The sequence below is a fragment of the Candida orthopsilosis genome, assembly GCF_000315875.1.
Source record: "Candida orthopsilosis Co 90-125, chromosome 6 draft sequence".
Lineage (NCBI taxonomy): Eukaryota > Fungi > Ascomycota > Pichiomycetes > Serinales > Debaryomycetaceae > Lodderomyces > Lodderomyces orthopsilosis.
This window is the reverse complement of record NC_018300.1, coordinates 330,171-348,555: the sequence shown is the minus strand read 5'-3', so window position 1 is coordinate 348,555 and position 18,385 is coordinate 330,171. Positions and strand designations below refer to the sequence as shown.

The 18,385-nt window shown below is 36.5% G+C and overlaps 6 protein-coding genes across 6 annotated transcripts; 4 read left to right on the top strand and 2 right to left on the bottom strand. All coding sequences in view use genetic code 12, as the record gives it.

Annotated features, from left to right (window-relative positions):
- Positions 1-1,123: 1,123 nt before the first annotated feature.
- CORT_0F01760 (Yor262w protein) lies at positions 1,124-2,167 on the bottom strand (the record flags this gene model as incomplete). The annotated part of the gene is made up of 1 exon (XM_003870483.1): positions 1,124-2,167. One exon carries the CDS (start codon positions 2,165-2,167, stop codon positions 1,124-1,126), a length of 1,044 nt encoding a protein of 347 aa, XP_003870532.1.
- Positions 2,168-2,395: 228 nt separating this feature from the next.
- CORT_0F01750 (Rpn8 regulatory subunit of the 26S proteasome) lies at positions 2,396-3,382 on the top strand (the record flags this gene model as incomplete). The annotated part of the gene is made up of 1 exon (XM_003870482.1): positions 2,396-3,382. One exon carries the CDS (start codon positions 2,396-2,398, stop codon positions 3,380-3,382), a length of 987 nt encoding a protein of 328 aa, XP_003870531.1.
- A 266-nt stretch (positions 3,383-3,648) lies between these two features.
- Positions 3,649-4,986, top strand: CORT_0F01740 (Cox10 protein; the record flags this gene model as incomplete). The annotated part of the gene is made up of 1 exon (XM_003870481.1): positions 3,649-4,986. One exon carries the CDS (start codon positions 3,649-3,651, stop codon positions 4,984-4,986), a length of 1,338 nt encoding a protein of 445 aa, XP_003870530.1.
- Positions 4,987-5,269: 283 nt separating this feature from the next.
- On the top strand, positions 5,270-10,222 carry CORT_0F01730 (Dop1 protein; the record flags this gene model as incomplete). The annotated part of the gene is made up of 1 exon (XM_003870480.1): positions 5,270-10,222. One exon carries the CDS (start codon positions 5,270-5,272, stop codon positions 10,220-10,222), a length of 4,953 nt encoding a protein of 1,650 aa, XP_003870529.1.
- An 89-nt stretch (positions 10,223-10,311) lies between these two features.
- On the bottom strand, positions 10,312-12,687 carry CORT_0F01720 (Pan3 protein; the record flags this gene model as incomplete). The annotated part of the gene is made up of 1 exon (XM_003870479.1): positions 10,312-12,687. The coding sequence occupies one exon, from the start codon at positions 12,685-12,687 to the stop codon at positions 10,312-10,314; it is 2,376 nt and encodes a 791-aa protein (XP_003870528.1).
- A 2,162-nt stretch (positions 12,688-14,849) lies between these two features.
- On the top strand, positions 14,850-18,176 carry CORT_0F01710 (Psd2 protein; the record flags this gene model as incomplete). Its single annotated transcript, XM_003870478.1, has 1 exon — positions 14,850-18,176. The coding sequence occupies one exon, from the start codon at positions 14,850-14,852 to the stop codon at positions 18,174-18,176; it is 3,327 nt and encodes a 1,108-aa protein (XP_003870527.1).
- Between the last annotated feature and the right edge of the window lie 209 nt (positions 18,177-18,385).

Genomic DNA, 18,385 nt, shown 5'->3' with positions numbered 1-18,385 from the left:
TTCCTCAAAATCATAGTCCCAGTCTTCATCATCAGCATACTTGTCACCTTTATCTTCTTCATTGTCAAACTCATCCGCTAACAACTCCAACTCAAGCAAATTGTCTGTATCTATATTACGTTTTCCAGAGTTGCTATTTTTAGTTTTGGTCGAACCCAGCTCAATTCGGATTGGATCCTTCTCATCCGTTTCTTCATCATTCTCATTATAATCCTCGAATGCTTGTACACAAATTTTCTTCAAGTTGAATTTTTCCTCCGGACTAATTTTCAACTCGTCAATCTTATCTAGAAGCTCATCCTGATCAAGAGGCTGCTTTGATCGATTTTGACCGGGCATAAGTTCCATGTCTGAAAATAGTTGCATAAGTTCATCGTCCTTGTCTTTATCTTTATCGTTTACGTGCTTTGATGATGATGAAGCCTCCACTTTTGGTGAGTTTTCAGTCTTTTTCTCAGCTTCAACAGGAACATTATTTATCTTTGAACTGATGACGTTCCCATCTTCATCAACTTCTTCCTGTATGTCCATAAATGGAAGTCCATCTTCATTTAGTTTCTCCTTTTGATCTAAGTTGTTGACCAGTTGCAATTGTCCTAGTTTGCTAAGATTATTCTTGGTTAATTGTGCCTCTTTTATCTTCTGGTCAAACTGTTCAATTAAGCTCCTTAGCCCGTTAGCTTTCTCATCACTATTTTGACTTTTAGTTCCTTCTAGAGAGGTATTTTCGTCTCCAATTTCTTCAATTTTAGGTGATTTTTGTTTAATGGCAACACTAAGCTCCCTACTGAGATGTAGTCTTTTTCTTTGTAAGTTCAAAATAGTCAAGTTGATCTGTTTGATTAATTCATTTATTTCTGCCTTTTCATCAGCCTGAGCAAAGTCTTTGCTGGCCGTCGTGGACATCCTTTCAACTTGTGAATAAGACTTATACTTGGTGGATCTACAAAGGCTAAATGTTAAAATAGAAGGGCATCATTTTTTCCATCTCTTTAATCCACAGCGATGAATCACAAAATAATAATACATACATACACAGTTTGGTATATACTCATAGATGATCAGAACCTCACTATACTATAGAGACGTACTTTCATTCAAACGGGTATATATAACCTTTGAATTATCTATTCATTGCACCACTACCTCCATGTTTTTCTTCCCAATCACGCAAAGCAGCTTCCCATTCTGCATCCTCGGCATTTTCAACTTCTTGCTCTTCATCAACATTTATTTCATCAGTGGGGATATTTCGTTCTTCCTGATCGTACTTTTCCTTCTCATCTATCCATCGTTCATGGATATCAATGTCTTGATGACCAGCAGATCCACCTTGTCTAACTGCTTCACTCCAAATTGTATCTCCTCCAATTTCACTGCCAAAGCTGTATCCATTAGCTTTATCGATTACGCTTAGTAGATTAATCATACTTTGCTTATTTTCCACAAATAAGACTTCGAATGCTACTAAATGATACTCTTCTACCAATTCACCTATTAATTCTGTAAGGCGTACGTATTTTTTACCCAATATTGAGTTTGATTCCTTCTCCAAATGAGGAGTTAAATAATGCAAATCTTGAACTTCTGTATAATATTCCAATCTGAAAGGTAAAGACCCGTACCCTTTTAATAAATCAATTTTGCTTATAACATTGACTTGAGGTAACTCCAACTGTAACATCGATCGTAGGCTTAATAATAATATGGAAATATATTGCGATGGACTGGTCAAATATATTGAATCAACCATCGATACAACGCATAACCTCATCTTTGTTTCCTTAGTTAGCGTATTAAATATCTTGTGTAAAGCACTATGATGAGTGAAGAGTTCAATTTGACCAGGGCAATCAAATAACAAGTAACTTCTTTCATCAACGAGTTTCTTGACTTTGGTGAGAAATAAATCAATTCCATTAGCAATTAACAGTTCCATAGCAAACATTAATCCTCCATTGGGTCCTAAATTAAGTTCATTCATGACATCTTCTAAATCAATATAGTCTCTAATATCCAAGTCACATGGGTATGGAAGTCTATCATTTGCTGGATCTAGATTTATAATACTCAGTTTACGTCCGATAGCTGATAAAAATTGATACATTCCATGACAATAAGTGGATTTACCTGCTCCTGGTGGGCCTATAACAACTTGTCCATACATTTCTGATCAGTTAAGACTTGAAAATAAGATACTGTTGTTACTATGAATGCTTTGGTAGTAGGTGTACAGTACTGGTTGGTGTCCTGTAGTACTTCACCGATGTTCCATCTACACTGACTGAAAAATTCATACAATGCAAATTACAAAGCTGAAGGCAAAATACTCAATGCGAAAAATCATAAACTACATATTACAACTACGTATTACTATCCACCATCCACACCTACAATGTCAGCTGCAGCAGCCAGTACTAATGAATTGAACTTCTTAAAGAAGACAGCCACTGTATCACCATTGGTTTTATTATCAGTTGTTGATCATTTCAATAGAGTATCCAAAGATAGTAAGAAAAGAGTTGTTGGAGTAATATTAGGAGATAACTCAACCGATACCATCAAAGTTACAAACTCATATGCCATTCCATTTGAAGAAGATGAAAAAAACCCTGGTGTTTGGTTCTTGGATCACAACTATATCGACTCAATGGGTGAAATGTTTAAGAAAATTAATGCTAAAGAGAAATTAATTGGATGGTATCATTCAGGTCCTAAATTAAGAGCATCCGACTTGAAAATCAATGATCTTTTCAGAAGGTATACTCCTAACCCTTTACTTTTGATTGTTGATGTTCATGCACAAGGTGTTGGTATCCCCACTGATGCTTATTTTGCTGTTGATGATATCAAGAATGATGGTTCAGCTGCAGAAAAGACATTCATTCATGTTCCTTCATTGATAGAAGCTGAAGAGGCCGAAGAAATTGGAGTAGAACACTTGTTGAGAGATATCAGGGATCAAGCCGCTGGAAATTTATCATTGAGAGTTACCCAAACATATCAATCATTATTGGGATTACATCAAAAATTAAGAGATATTGCTACATATTTGGAGAAAGTTTATAATAAGAACTTACCAATTAATCATACTATTTTGGGAAAACTTCAAAATGTGTTCAACTTACTACCTAATTTAGTACAACCGGCAGGAAGTTCAACAACTGGTGAAGATGCCGCTTCTGGAAGCGAATTAGCTACTGCTTTTACTGTAAAGACAAATGATGAACTAATGATTATATACATTAGTACATTGGTGAGAGCTATTATAGCATTCCATGATTTGATTGAGAATAAATTGGAAAATAAGAAGTTGAATGAGAAAAAGGCACTAGAAGCAGAATCGTTAGTTGAGGATAGAAGTGCCATTACATCAGAGTAATTAGTGATACATATAGATGAAAAGCAACTGTTGAACTTACCTAGACTATAGTAGTGTAATAGTAGTTGTAGTATATGAACGTGTGGTCTGATAGCGATACAACCGAGAACTCAATGAACGATGAATGGAAAAAAAAAATTATTCAAACTTTAGACGTGGGTCACCAATTTGGTCAACTATTACCAGAGTAAAGGGAATACAAGTGGATTTAGCTGTGTGTTTGTTTGTGTTGATGATACGCCATATATAACATACAAAAGATTATCATGAGTCACAAATTGCTTCCTATTTCCAGGTTGCATACAGTCAACAACTTCAACTTCTTTTTCCACAACACCAAACGAAGTCTCATCAAAAATCAACAGAATTTCATCAATAATCAATTTTTAACCAGGAAAGTCAAACTACCTCATGTTCCAAGAACAAAGAGTACCTCCACCCCTCAAATATATAGCGGATTACCAATAAGAGACTCCAAGGATACTGGATCAGCCGCTGTATTGAATGTGGCATCAAAAGTCCTTACATGCCAAGAACCAGAAGCAAAACTGTCCCAAAGCTTAACTTCGGAGGATACAGCTACTGCATCTAGCATTCCATTTAAAGTGTCTCCTAAGGCACCAAGGCCTGCCAAAGTTGAACCTGTATCTATTCTTGGATCCAAGACGGGGTTACGGGATGAGCTTAGAGCATACGTTAAACTCACAAAACCAAACTTGACAGTATTGGTAACTTTGAGTTGCATATGTTCTTATGCCATCTCACCATTGAGTGTATCATTTTTTGAATTGTGTTTTTTGACAGCTGGAACTGCATTATGTTCAGGTGCAGCAAACGCCATCAACATGGGAAGAGAACCTGATTTCGATAAACAAATGCCAAGAACTATGGGTCGTCCTGTAGTTAGAGGATTAATCACCCCTCAACAAGCGTACAACTTTGCTGCTTTAATTGGAACCACAGGAGTAGCTATGCTTTGGTTCGGTGTTAACCCCGTTGTTGCGTCATTGGGCCTATTCAACATTGTATTGTATGCTTGGATATACACTTCAATGAAGAGGAAATCTATCCTCAACACCTGGGTAGGTGCTATAGTTGGTGCTATTCCTCCATTAATGGGATGGGCCGCTTCTTCATCTTTGTTACATCCAGGTGCTTGGTGTTTAGCTGGCTTGCTTTATGCATGGCAATTTCCCCATTTTAATGCCTTGTCTCATGGTATTGCTCAGCAATATAAACAAGCAGGATACGTAATGACAGCAGCAGAAAATCCCAAATTAAATGCAAGAGTAGCTTTACGGTATTCTATCCTAATGTTCCCACTATGCTTTGGATTAAGTTACTTTGGTGTTACTGATTGGGTATTTCCATTTGATTCTGCCATAGCTAATGGATGGCAAGCATATTTGGCATTCAAATTTTGGCAACAACAACTGAAAAACTACAAGAACCCCAAGGGTCCTACTTCAGAGGGAACAGCATTGGCTGGTATCCATGCAAAGAAACTATTTTGGTGTTCTGTATGGCATCTTCCTGCTGTTTTAATATTGGCAATGTTGCATAAAAAAGACCAATGGGATAGGCTATATAATTATTTATTCTGACAGAATTTGTACATAGGCTAGGAGAGGTATATTTTGTCTATAGGAGACGTTTTATCTGTTACTATTGTGAGGTCAGTTTAGTTTGTAGTTTGTACCTGATGACGTGTGCAATGGTTGATTTGGTTTAGGGTCCACCGCGGCATTGTTGACAAAACGATCAAACAGACAAAACAATTGGAGATTTTTCACAAACTACTCCCACGAACACCAAACTACTTACACACACATCAGCACTACTTCCTATTGTCGTAAATCTTCTGCAACTGAAACAATTCACATATAAATGTTCAAAACACCAACAAAAAACAAGAAATACGAACAACTGGTGGGCAAGACATTGGCACTATTTGAATCACTCGAAGAATGGGCCGATTACATTGCGTTCCTATCAAAGCTACAGAAAGTACTACAATCATTCGCCAATTCCGATGAACAAGAAGGAGATGAACAACCATTTTTTGTACCACACGCAAAGGAAGTTTCGTATCGATTGGCTCTATGCCTATCTCCAACACTACCCAATGGTGTTCATCAAAAGACATTGAATATATACGAATTCATATTGGAAAATCTAAATCCTCAACAACTCAATTTAGATGTGAGTATATGGTTGCCTGGCCTCTTGCCACTTTTTTCATATTCATCCATCCAGATTAAACCACAACAAATCAAGATTTTGAAATCATTAATTGTTGATAAATTAACACGTGCAACTTTAACCAATTTGATCAAACCATTAGTACTTTGGTTCCTATCAGGAATGGAAGATACAAATTCCGAAGTGTTCAATGATGTTCATTCACTAATGGTTGCATTCAAGTCCAAACTTCAAGATGATTCTCACTTTTGGCATTGCATTTTCCTTTGTATTATAGACACACCGGAGAGAAGAATTGGCGCATTACATTGGTGTGAACAGAATTTGCCAGAGTTTACTAATACTAAGGATGAACAGGGGAACCCACTTTATTCTCAAGAAGCCCAGCTTTGCATGAAACCGGAGGCGGGACTTTTGGTGAGAGCTCTTGCAATTGTAATTGGATCGTCATCACTGTCAGATATTTTGGTAACCAGAGGATTCTTTGACTTATTGCTATCACGAGTTCCATTAGACAGCTCGATTTTCGACAACAAAGTGACACCTAAAGATAAAGACTTGTTGATTATGTCATGTTGCAAAATAACCTTAAATAAGGACGTGAGTTTGAACAGAAGAGTGTTGAACTACTTTTTGGGTCCTGATATTGAAAGTGATAGTGAAAGTAGAAGAAAATATTTCAAACAAAATGCCAAGGACTCCTTAAGTAGAGGATTAGTTAAATTGGGCACTTCTGAATCTAAAAAAGACCAATTTGATGCGCTAAAAATGTCATTTTATCTCATCATGGACAAATGGGAAATCAATTATGAATTAACACCTGAATTATTTTCTCCGTTTCTTTATCATTGTTTTGAAAAGCACCACGATGAAGAGATTATGAAAACAGCAATGAATTTCTTTGATGAGACTGAATCTACCTACATTTGGAATGAAGTTTTCAAGTTGATTGTACTGAATGAAAGTTCCAATTATGACGTTTTTGAATTTATAATCAAACACTTTCATCTCAATGAGGATGAAAATATTGATAAATTTGCGCCTTTGGTGTTGGCCTGTCTTTTAGCTGATGTCGAGATAACCAATCAAAAACTAGAGCTTATTGAGATTATGTTTGGGTATATACAAAAGGAGAAATTGGATGACATTAGCAAAGACACGCAGTTGTCTCGCCCACAGCTCTTTGAATCAGTTACCAAGTGGACAAAACAGGAGATAAATCATGATTTGGATTCCCTTCCATTTTCTTTGGATGAATTGTCACCTTATATATTCAAACAATTGGAAACGCTATATCTAAATAATTCCTCAAATTTTACCTTGGGTACTAGAATTGGAAACCTTTTGATTCAGTTGCTTGATGCTGTCGAATCTGATGATGTGAAACAAAACATATCGGAGAAATTGGTATCGCAGTGGTTAAAGGATACATCTACGCAGTTAAATACAAAAGATATTTCCGTTGCATTATCGCAAGTCAATATGCTCAATCATTTATCGAAGTTCATTAGTGTGTTGCAAAAGGAAAAGTGTTTGAAATATATCCTAACCAGTTTATGGCAGGCAGTTGTATCTTCCAATCCCGCCAATTTTCAAGTAGAGGCAGTCAAGAGCATATTTGAGTTGAAATTTACGTTCTCTATGAACAAGATTGAAGCGGGAATTTTGGAATTGTTTTTGAAATTGCCAATTACTAAGCAAGTTTCTGCATTTGAAACATTATATATCCATACTACTGGCATTAACGAGGCAGAAAATGTCTTGAGTCGGTTATTCCAACTAATCTTGGATAAGTCGGGTAGTAACGAAGGACAACAACGTGAAGTAGTATTGGATTTAATCCATGGTCTTATAAGCAACAATAAGCCACAGAGAATGCTCAACTTATGTTTTAATCCATTAACGAAGTATGGGGTTATGGAGAATGGACATTTCAAATTTAAGCCAAGTGACGATTGTGATCAATACGCTTATGATTTGAAACAAGTATGGTCTTTGTTGAATTTTGATCTGAAGAGCATTAGACACCACGTTAGTAGTGACCAATTTGTTGTGCCTGATGTGACAAATGAACATGAACATAGCTTGCAAATTTCTTACAAAAGGTACTTGATCCTACTTTTGAAGGAGAATCTTGGTTTAATTTCCATTGCGGATGCATTCAAGTACAGTAAAGACGAATATCGTGTAATTGCTGACTTAAGCTTAAACATTTATATGGAGCTAATCACTGGTAACGAGAAAACTTTTGAAATGTTATTTGACGAATTGCTTATTGATGCTTTCAATCATATCAGTGCACACGACAAAAACATTGTATCTGAATCAACCATTGGCAACTTTTTGCAATGCATTTTCCATTTCCTTGATCAAGCATCAGGTTCCAATGCCAAGTTGAATTTGTTGCATGTAGATGAGCAAGAAAAAGGTCCCGTTTTGGTGAATTTGATCCAAGTTGGTGTAACTCAATGCCAATCACCTAATTTACTTGAAAAATACATGAACTTGATAATCAAGGCAGCATATCTTTTTGGTGATTCAATTTTCAGCATTTTACTCACTTTAACTGAAACCATTGTTCTGAAGGTTAATTCGTTATTCGATCGATTTATCAATTGGGACAACTTTACATCTAATGAAAAATTTGATGATTCAATGATTATTCTCTTTGATGGGTTGGAAAATTTTTTAACAGTTTGTCATGGTTATTTGATGCACTCAAGTGCTAAAGTTCAAATTCAGTCACAAATGAATAAAGATTCCACCAACAATGGGTTCTTAAACAGTGTCATGCTGGGAGTTTTCCAAATTGAATCACCTTCGACTAAAGATACCGAGCAGAATAAACATTATTCTACTCTTATTGCGTTTCATGATGCAACAAAAGTTAGTTTCAAAATATGGGATTGGGCCGATTCGAAAACAAATATTCCCGATAATGTCACTACTTATTCCGATCGCTCATTAACGTTTATTTCATATAAACTCAAGTTTAGAACCAAGACATTTTTGGATCTATTGATTGAATTGGAAAGACAAGAGATTGTTAATACGTTAATCACTTCACATATCCAATTGTCTAGTGTATTGAAAGTACTCAATATTTTAGACAACGGTCGATCACAAGTTACATTGCCCTATTTGTTCAATTATATCAAGATGAAATTTAACCCACAGTCATTTTTAGATACAAATAAAACCTATGTCGAATCAAGTGTGGATACTAATGAATTGTCCAATTTCATAGTGGCATTTTATGACTTTATGGATTCGGATACAATTTTCGACACTTGGAATCAAACATTGGAGTTTTTGGAAGTTATTACATCACAAATATCTCACTTTGAGGCTATTGTTCCTGGTGCCTTACAAATTTGTAAAGTGATGTCGGTTAAGACGAACAACAGTAGGAACAGAGACTATCTAAAGAACAAGAAGTTGTTGTCTGATAGTTTCACCAAACTTTTCAATCAATATATCAATCATCATTCATTTACCAAACTGAAAGCTATTGATGTTGAGGATGGCGTGATTTACGATCAACAGTTTATTGATACTTTAAGGGAATTGATCCCTGTATTGGATGAGATTTATCGTGATTCAGAAAAGACAAATCAAACTGTTGGATTCATCATCAACAATGCCATTGTAACTCAATCCAAGAAGAAGCAATCACATTTGAATGATACTTTATTACAGTTGTTATTGTTAATTGGACAACATTATCCAATACGAATTTGGAAGTCTACAGTGACGGATTTGTTCAATGATGGGAATTTTTTCACCACTAGCACGTGTTCCAACCCCAAATGGATGGAAATTGTCCATATATGGATTGAAAATGATAAAGACAAATTCGATGACAAAATTGCCAAACTTGCTCCATCGTCAACAAATTCCCCCGCGGGGACTTTGTTCAATTGGAATGAAGATTCAGAAATTGAAGCCAAGATCAATATCCTTAAACAATTGACATATATCATTCTTGTTCAACCTCATGATTATTTTGCTAACTACATTAATCTGATTTTCGACAAGGTGAATCAATTGTTGAGCTTGAGTGCGTGTCCCGCCCTGATTCGAATTGAAATAAGTACATTACTTCGAGCTATTGTTTTAAAAATTAGTGATATTCACTTGACTTCTCATTGGGCATTGATTATTCATGAATTACAACTGGTTTTCACCTCGATTTCCCATCCACCCAAATCAACTAAAGAACTAACATCAATACCTGCTGATTCATTGCAGTTGATTCTATTTGCATCAAAATTACTTGATGAGTTGCTAATCATTAATCCTGATGGGTTTAATTTAAACTCTTGGTTATTCATCAGTGTTGATTTTGAAAACAGAACTACTCAAGCCAATCTGGTTATCGATTGTATCTCCTATAATAATGATTTTACATTTTTGAAAAATGATGCAATAAAGCTAAATCATGGAGATTTGATGGATGATCATCTTAGTCCGTTATTGGAAGGAGTGAGACAAATTTCACTGATTACTCAATTGAGATTGTTTTTTGATTCATTGAGTATGATTCATTATGAACGGACTTATAGTTTGAAACCAGTGAATTACAGTGCTTGTCAAGGTGACATTATCCACGATTTGATCACCACAACCAAAAAATAAAACTACAAAGAATTTAATTTGTACGTGTTTATATTAGCTACACCCTTCTATAGAATAATAAATCAGTCTGAGCTACTAACTCTCCACATCTAATTTTTCAACTGTCTGAATTGACAATCAATAATCTCCTTCACTTCTTTATAGCTAACAATGATGCATTCATTTTCATTCACCAATAACAATTTCTCATCAACTCCACAATCGAGCTTATTCAAATTAACCAAAACCTTGTGCAAGTTGATAACTCTAGCTCCATTGGGATCATAAAATTGAAACAAATTTTGCTGAAATAATTGAATAATCTTGATTTGATTGGCATCATTTAAGGACAACTTGTTAAGGTTGTTATCTCCAATAGTGGTGGTATTAACCACGAAATTAATCTTGGTTAATAATCTAAATAATCGAGAATTTTCCAATTCTGAAGTCAATTGCAGTTCAAAATAATCACTTGAGTTTTGTATACTGTTGACAGTGGAAAATGTCTTGTCGATTAAATAATCACTGATGAATTGTTTCATATTGAAATCCGGTACATCATTGTCAGGTGAGACTGCAATTTCATCCAATACTTTCAAAACTTTTATAAAATCATCACTCAAGTTAGTCGAATTTGTTAGGTTCCTCATCAAAACATCTTCTTGACTCGATCTTAAATTTATTGGAAGCAACAACGAGCTCAAATCAAGCAAAACTTTACCCAAATTTTTAATGTCTTGACGTTGCAATTGTCCTACATCAGGGCTGTCCTGCTTACCATAATCCAACACATCACTAATTCCGCAGCTGCTCAATCTAATCCTATTCTCTCCGGTATTGATAATCTTGCTCACTTCCATAGATGATCCAGCACTTAACCCGTTTGCATGTATTTCCTTTAATGCATTAACCAATTGAACGAGATACGTCCACAAAAGATCCTCTGTTATTGGCTCAACTCTCAATGATTTCTTATGACGCTCCAACAATGTTTTTGAATTGGGATAGTAATCATAAACAAAACATAAAGCGGTGGTATTTTCCACTTTAGTTCCACTAATTGAACTGAAGGCCAACGATGTAAATACGTCTTTGATCCCGACTATGTTGGCATTGGATCTGAGTTTCTGCCATTTCTTTATACTCTTGAATGTACTTTCATCAGTGATTTCATTGCAAGGCTCAATTTTTCTCAATACATACAAATTCCCATCATTGTTTGAATAACATTTGAACAAAAGACTATTCTTACCGGGCCAAATTTTACTTACGGCATCATAGGATGTATCTATGGGGACTAATGAATGGTAGGAATTTACGTGTTCAGGCAAATTCAGATGTTGAAGGGTCTGTAAACTTGCTTCATTTCTACGGTGCAAATTCTCTCTTAAGTCATTGGGGATGAACATCTTTAATGCATTAGTCTCATAATCTCTTATAGGAACGGTTAATCTGGGTGGTGGTACAGGGGCATACAAATGATATTGTAGTGGATACAATGGTGCTTGTTGCTGCTGTTGATGTTGCGAAGTTGGTGGTGCAGGCGCTGCACCGGCCACAGCATTTCCTTCTAGTCCTGACCCCTGATGATGAGGATGACTTTGCAGCGATGGAAAAAAATTGGATGAAATTGGTGGTGCTGAGTTCATAAGTGATGAGTGCGGCATTTGATTTCCCAGAGCCAATGGACTTTGGGTATTCTGAAGATATGGGTTAGATGAGGGCTGTTGTGGTTGTATAACTCCACCTAGTGACCTTGCACTTGAAGGGCCGTTGGGAGGGAGACTTTGCGGTGGGCCAGAGAAATGATGATGATGTTGCTGCTGCTGTTGTTGATGTGGTTGTGGTTGGTTGGAGGTTGTTCCAGATACACCCGGAGAAAAATCAAAATTGGACGGTGTAAATGATGGCGTGCTAACATTGAACTTCTTTGCTCCAAACTGAAAAGCAGACAGGTTATTCTGAGATTGTTGCCGTTGTTGTGGGGATTGTATCCCATCTTGACCTTGAAATGATGCAAGCGATTCAGGTTGAAAAATTGGTGCATCCTTAACTGTTGGAGAGAGATTTGAAAATTTTGAAGTTATACCGCTAATCAATCGATCATTCCCACCACTTGGTTGAAACAACGGAGTTTCAATATTGAATTTTCTTCGTCCATTATTTGATTCCGTTGATTTTGCTGAAGCGGTCCCAGTAAGGGGTATTTGCTGCTGCTGCTGCTGCTGCTGCTGCTGTTGTTGTTGTTGTTGTAACCGAGATCGCGATTGTTTAGATTTCAATTGTTGCAGCGGTTGCGCCTGCAACTGATCCGCCTGTGATTCAGGTTCTTGCCCGTTGCCTTCTCCATTTCCAGCTCCACCCGACTGCAATCCTGTCAGTTTATGATGGCTAAAAGCACATCCTTTATCTTGATACTTGCAATATCCATATATCAACACGTTTTTACAAAGAACATCCTTTGCTGTATCTAGATTGATATTCATGAATGTGGTGATATATTGCTGTTCTGTTGTTGTTAGTTCGTTCTATGGTGTAGTCGGAGAATACAAGTGATGTTTATAATGTTACTGTGATTTGAGTGGAATTTCTAGAGCTGCAGCTGCCTCTATTTGTAGTCCAATGTGTAGCAAGTCTATATCCTCTTTTCCATTTGATATATGTATTGAGCATAGTGCCATTGTAGTTGTTGTTTGGTTTCGGTAGACATCAACTTTTTTTTGTTCCTTGGTACACGACAATTATTTTGTAGTGCTGCAAAAACACGCTTTTTATACATTAATTATAATCCACCAGGGAGATTGATCTACTACCAAAAGAGTATGATGTACATACCTGGAAGGAAACATAAACGGTATGACGGATTTATTGTTCACCCTAACAGACAGGTGTAGAGAAAGTCACAAGATGCAGGATATTCCCAAAGACAAAAGAAAAGTAACTCAGTGTGTGTATTTATTTTCAGTTAAAGTTTAGAGTTTCTGCTGTGTTGTATTCTGTAGGGAGAGAGAGATCATCTTATACTGAGGAGGAATAGACACATCTAAATTTTCATTCTCAATGGCATATAAGTAGCAACCAACACTGGCAACCAACACTGGGGACTCCAACTTCTCAGCCACTGAAGTTAAATAGCAAAATTAGATTTTCAATTAATCATTTTTAATAATTTTATATTGAGTTTATTGAGATTTTTAGTTACTCTTAGATCTTTTATTGCATTTATTTTGTTTTTTGAATTTTTCTTATTTCTTTCCCTATTAACCATAACTTCAGATAAAATCCATGATTGCATCAGCCTCAGGGTCCTCATGCTCTAATCCCGGGGTTTCGTTCCCATTATCCACCATTCTCTTTAAATTGACTTGTACTTTGAATCCTCTTGAGCAGATTTTGCAAAATATTGTTCTCTTCATCAACATTGAGTCTGTATTGAGCAGCCTCTTCACCATTAACTTCAGGTAAGGTCCCAAAAACTTAGTCAATCTTTTTGCTCACTCTGGTAAAATTTTGTTCATTCACACTGACCTTCAGTTTCAATTTTGTATTCAACTCATCTACAAACCTTTTGTTCCAAAACTGCATTGTTTCCAATCGCAACAAGAGTAATAGTAGGTATGGCATAGAATCATTGATAGTTTAAAAAAAAAACAGTGTATAAGTACTCGTATATCATCAACACACTCTTTATTGGGTACTAAGTTCATGGCCAAGTGGTGTAATAGTAATATATGATGGCAGATTTGTAATTTTAAATCAATTCTCAGTACGATTTTACTATCAGAGTCGTTTGATTGGATGCGCTCATAGATCAAGTCATCATAAAGTGGTAGTACACCTTCACATGTTGCTTTTCTAATTAATTTGATCCCGTCATATCTTGCGTGTAATTTTGTGAATGTTCTAAATTGAAGTAGATCTGTAGTGGGTGACAATTTCGCCGCTTTCAATATCAGAATTGCAATAAATGTATTTGGAACTTTCGACTCAGCCCTGCGTAAACCTAGACAGGGCTTTTCATCTCCAAGAGAAGAGGGCCTAGCTTCCAACTTTTTAACTCCTAATTCAGTGACATCATCGTCAAACTTTTCCCCTCAACACTCTCAATATCATTTCTAGGTTTATTGGCTTCAATGTTTGTATTATCTAGTAGTATTTCTAATTTGTCACCAATCTGTTGTTGAACATGATTTTCGACTTTCTTTGAATTCAATTTTAGAGCCAAATTAACAACAATGTTGTCAAAGTTATCATCGAAAATACAATCTTCAGCGCGCTGTACAATTTCATGAAGATCATTTCCCTTTAAGCATTTCAAACAGCCTTTTTCTTTCTAATTGTGACGGGTGGTGCTCTCTCGTTCACTTGCAGGTACTAACCACATGGTGCTAATTTTAGAATCTTCGTCTTCCTCCATTCTGTCAATTATTTTTCTCAGCCCTATTGTGCAACACCAGCAGAGCGGCAAAATTTAATTCACGTAAAGACTAAAACATAAAAAAAGCCTCCCTATCTGTATTGAATCCATGATCAACGTATAGCCACGACCTTACTTCAACTCATTTTATAAAGACACAAGGCAGCACGATTTTCTCAATAAGTATAATTTTTGACTAAGGACACCGAGCATTAGGATAAGAAGCAAACTATGGGAGAACGAAGTCAAGATCCTTCCAAGTCAAGCTCCGGATCCAACACCAGTTCTAATTCAACGTCGTATGCATCACTTAAAAATATCGAGAATAATGGAACTACCAAGATCAGCGTAGACAACAACCAAAATCACGCAACTCCATACAAATTGTACTTGAAAATAAATGCTAATCGAGCTGCCGACTTGGTCACGACAACAGATACCGAGAAGGAGACAAACACAAGTAAATACTCATCGAAGAAATTTATCAATCCAGTGCTAGTCGCCAAGATTAATGACAAGAAGAAAGTGACACAGAGAAAAACCAATACCAATCAACCGAGTTGGGATGATGAGTTGAACATCTCATTGAAACGAGGAGACTTGTCATCGATTTTGATGATTTCAGTGTGGGACAAGCACAAACGATACAAGAACTATCTAGGAGAATTGAGATTGAGTCTAGAAAATCTATTTTTGAGAGAGGATGGAAGTTTTACTGAAAAGACTGAATTAAAATGGTATGGTCTTAGTTCCAATTCCACAGTTCATGCATTCGTCACTGGGTCTATTTTACTATCATTTGAATTGTTTGTCAAAAAGAGAAAGTCACGAGTTGTCAAGGGAAAGGCAGATGTAGGGTCAAATATAGGTGCACAAATGCAAGGTTTGAGGATAAATGTGACAGAGCAGGAATTCAGGGCATGGTTGAGAAGCTTGATTGAGCCTGATTCAAAAGCACTTCACCTGTTGACACCAGATGAGCAAGGATTTTATGATGAGGCGATGACAGATGCATCTGAAATGGAGTCTTTAGCAACAAAGAAGTCTGCCGGCTCAGCTTTAAGCAATGACATACCTCTAAACAATTCCAAAATGGACAATTTTCTCAATGTTCGTGGTAATGACAGGTGTGCAAGCTCTTTTTCCGAGCAGTCATCGTATTTATCAACTGATGCATATAGTGACGGAAACTTGTCTCATGGAGGTGGCGGGAGAAAAGAAAAACCAAAGAGGAGGTTGGGTATAAGGAAAATTAATCATTCTCGTAACGACCTTTTCAAAGACAATAAATTTGAATTGAGAGGGCGACAAGTATTGGGTGTTTTGTTTATTGAGATTGTGTCGTGTGAGGATTTACCACCAGTAACAAATTTCACTCGCACTAGTTTTGATATGGATCCATTTGTGGTTGTGACATTCGGTAAAAAGACGTTTCGAACAAGTTGGAAACGCCATACTTTACTGCCAATTTTTAACGAACGTGTTGCATTTGAAGTAATGGCTCATGAAAGTAATTACACGGTTCAATTTTCCATTCTTGACCGGGACAGATTCTCTTTCCATGATGATGTTGCGCATATAAAGTTGGGCCTTCGGGATCTCATTGAATTGTCACCATTCCAGTCCTTAATGGATCATGGTGTGTCGGGCTCAGATGCAAGTATAAATTTAGAACCAGGATTTTCCACGGGTGATAATGACACTAATCTGAATTCCAATGTCAAGATCTTGGAGGACGACAACATCGTCAAGTCGGTTAGAAGAGGACGGTTTTCAAATAGGAGAAAAATTGTTGAATCCACGGTGGACACATCAAAATTCAAAGTGATGTCTTTAAATCTTGATTTGCATGATCAAAAGTATTTGGGAAAGTATTCTCCAAAATTGAAGATCCGTGTTCGTTTTGAAACTTATAACGACTTGAGAAAGGAATTCTGGAGAGTGTTGTTGAAGCAGTACGATTTGGGTGGGACAAAAGAAGATGAAGCGTATGACTACATGGAATTGATCTCCCTCTTGGATGCATTGGGAACCAAGGATGCAGATAGTTTGGTTGAGGAGTTTTACAAAAACTTGCGTAAAAACTACTCAGCTGATTCATTGACCTATGATGAGATTATCGAGCAATTGGAAATCCACGTCAGCTTAAACGACCAAAATTCAAATAGGATATTTGTATTTGACACATGTCCCTTGTGCTCACAAAAGAGGCTTTCAAAAAAACAAGATATAGATATCATCACCCATTTTGCAATTTGTGCTTCCAAGGATTGGAGTATAGTGAATAAACTTCTTGTTTCATCTTATGCTACTCCACGTCACGCAACCAAAAAGTGGTACTCCAAAGCACTTATAAAACTCACATATGGGAAGTATAAATTGGGTGGAAACACAGCAAATATCTTTGTTCAAGATCGGTTAACAGGTATTATTGTGGAGGAGAAAATGAGTGTTTATGTTCGGTTAGGGATTCGTTTATTATATAAAGGTTTGGACAAAGCTAAATCAAAGAGGGTGAGACTATTACTTAGCAGTTTGAGCAAGAAACAAGGAAAGAAGTTTGACTCACCACTGCTGAAGGCTGATATTGCATCATTTATCAAATTCCACAAACTCAGCCTTGATGATTGTTTAATTGATAACCCCGATGGATATCCAACCTTTAATGAATTTTTTTACAGGAAGTTGAAACCTAATGCTCGAGTCATCGAGGATGAGGAAAACGAGGGTATTGTTTCTTCCCCGGCTGATTGCAGATGTACCGTATTCGATTCTGTCGATGATGCTACAAGCTTGTGGATAAAAGGGAGAAACTTCTCTTTAGCAAAGTTATTTAACGGAAATTTCCAGAATTTGAATACAACTAATTTATATAAACCCGATCAATGCTCTTTGGGAATATTCAGGTTGGCACCACAGGACTATCATAGGTTTCATTCACCCGTTTCTGGGACAATAGGTCAAATCAAGTATATTGAAGGTGAATATTACACAGTGAACCCGATGGCTATTAGATCAGAATTAGATGTGTTTGGAGAAAATGTACGAAGTGTTATTCCCATACATACTGAAGAATATGGCACGGTAATTATGATTGCTGTAGGGGCCATGATGGTGGGGTCAATATGTCTAACGAAACAAGATGGTGATTCAATTGAACGAGGAGAAGAAGTCGGATACTTTAAATTTGGTGGATCAACGATCATTTTGTTGTTTGATAGAACAAAATTTACATTTGATAGCGATTTGGTGTCAAATTCCAAATCTTGTATTGAAACATTGGTCAGAGTTGGTCAATCAATTGGACATTCACCCGGTGTTAATGAATTCAAGAGAGACCATGTTGAATTTGATCAATTACCACAAAATACCAAATTGCAATTAATTCGTGTGTTGACTGGTGGTGATTTAACTGATAAGCACCAATTGAGTAATTGGGAGGCAAGTCGAGCTGGAATAGAAGAAGACGATGAGGAGGATATTTATGTATCGGATTCAAATATTGATTTTGGTGCCGATTCGTCAATGGATGAGGAGGGGTCGATCACTTCGGGGTAGATTTAATAGAAAGTTTACTGATAGTATATAGAAATCGGGGCATTTGATGAATACACTTAGACTGGTTTAGGGTAGAAGCGTGTATTTAATAACCTTCCAACGTCGTTTGTCTTAAAACACGCGATAAATAAATTAAATACAACTTTAAAACCCTAATATTAGCTACACATCCGACCATAACACACATAATCGGTTCGATAATTAACACC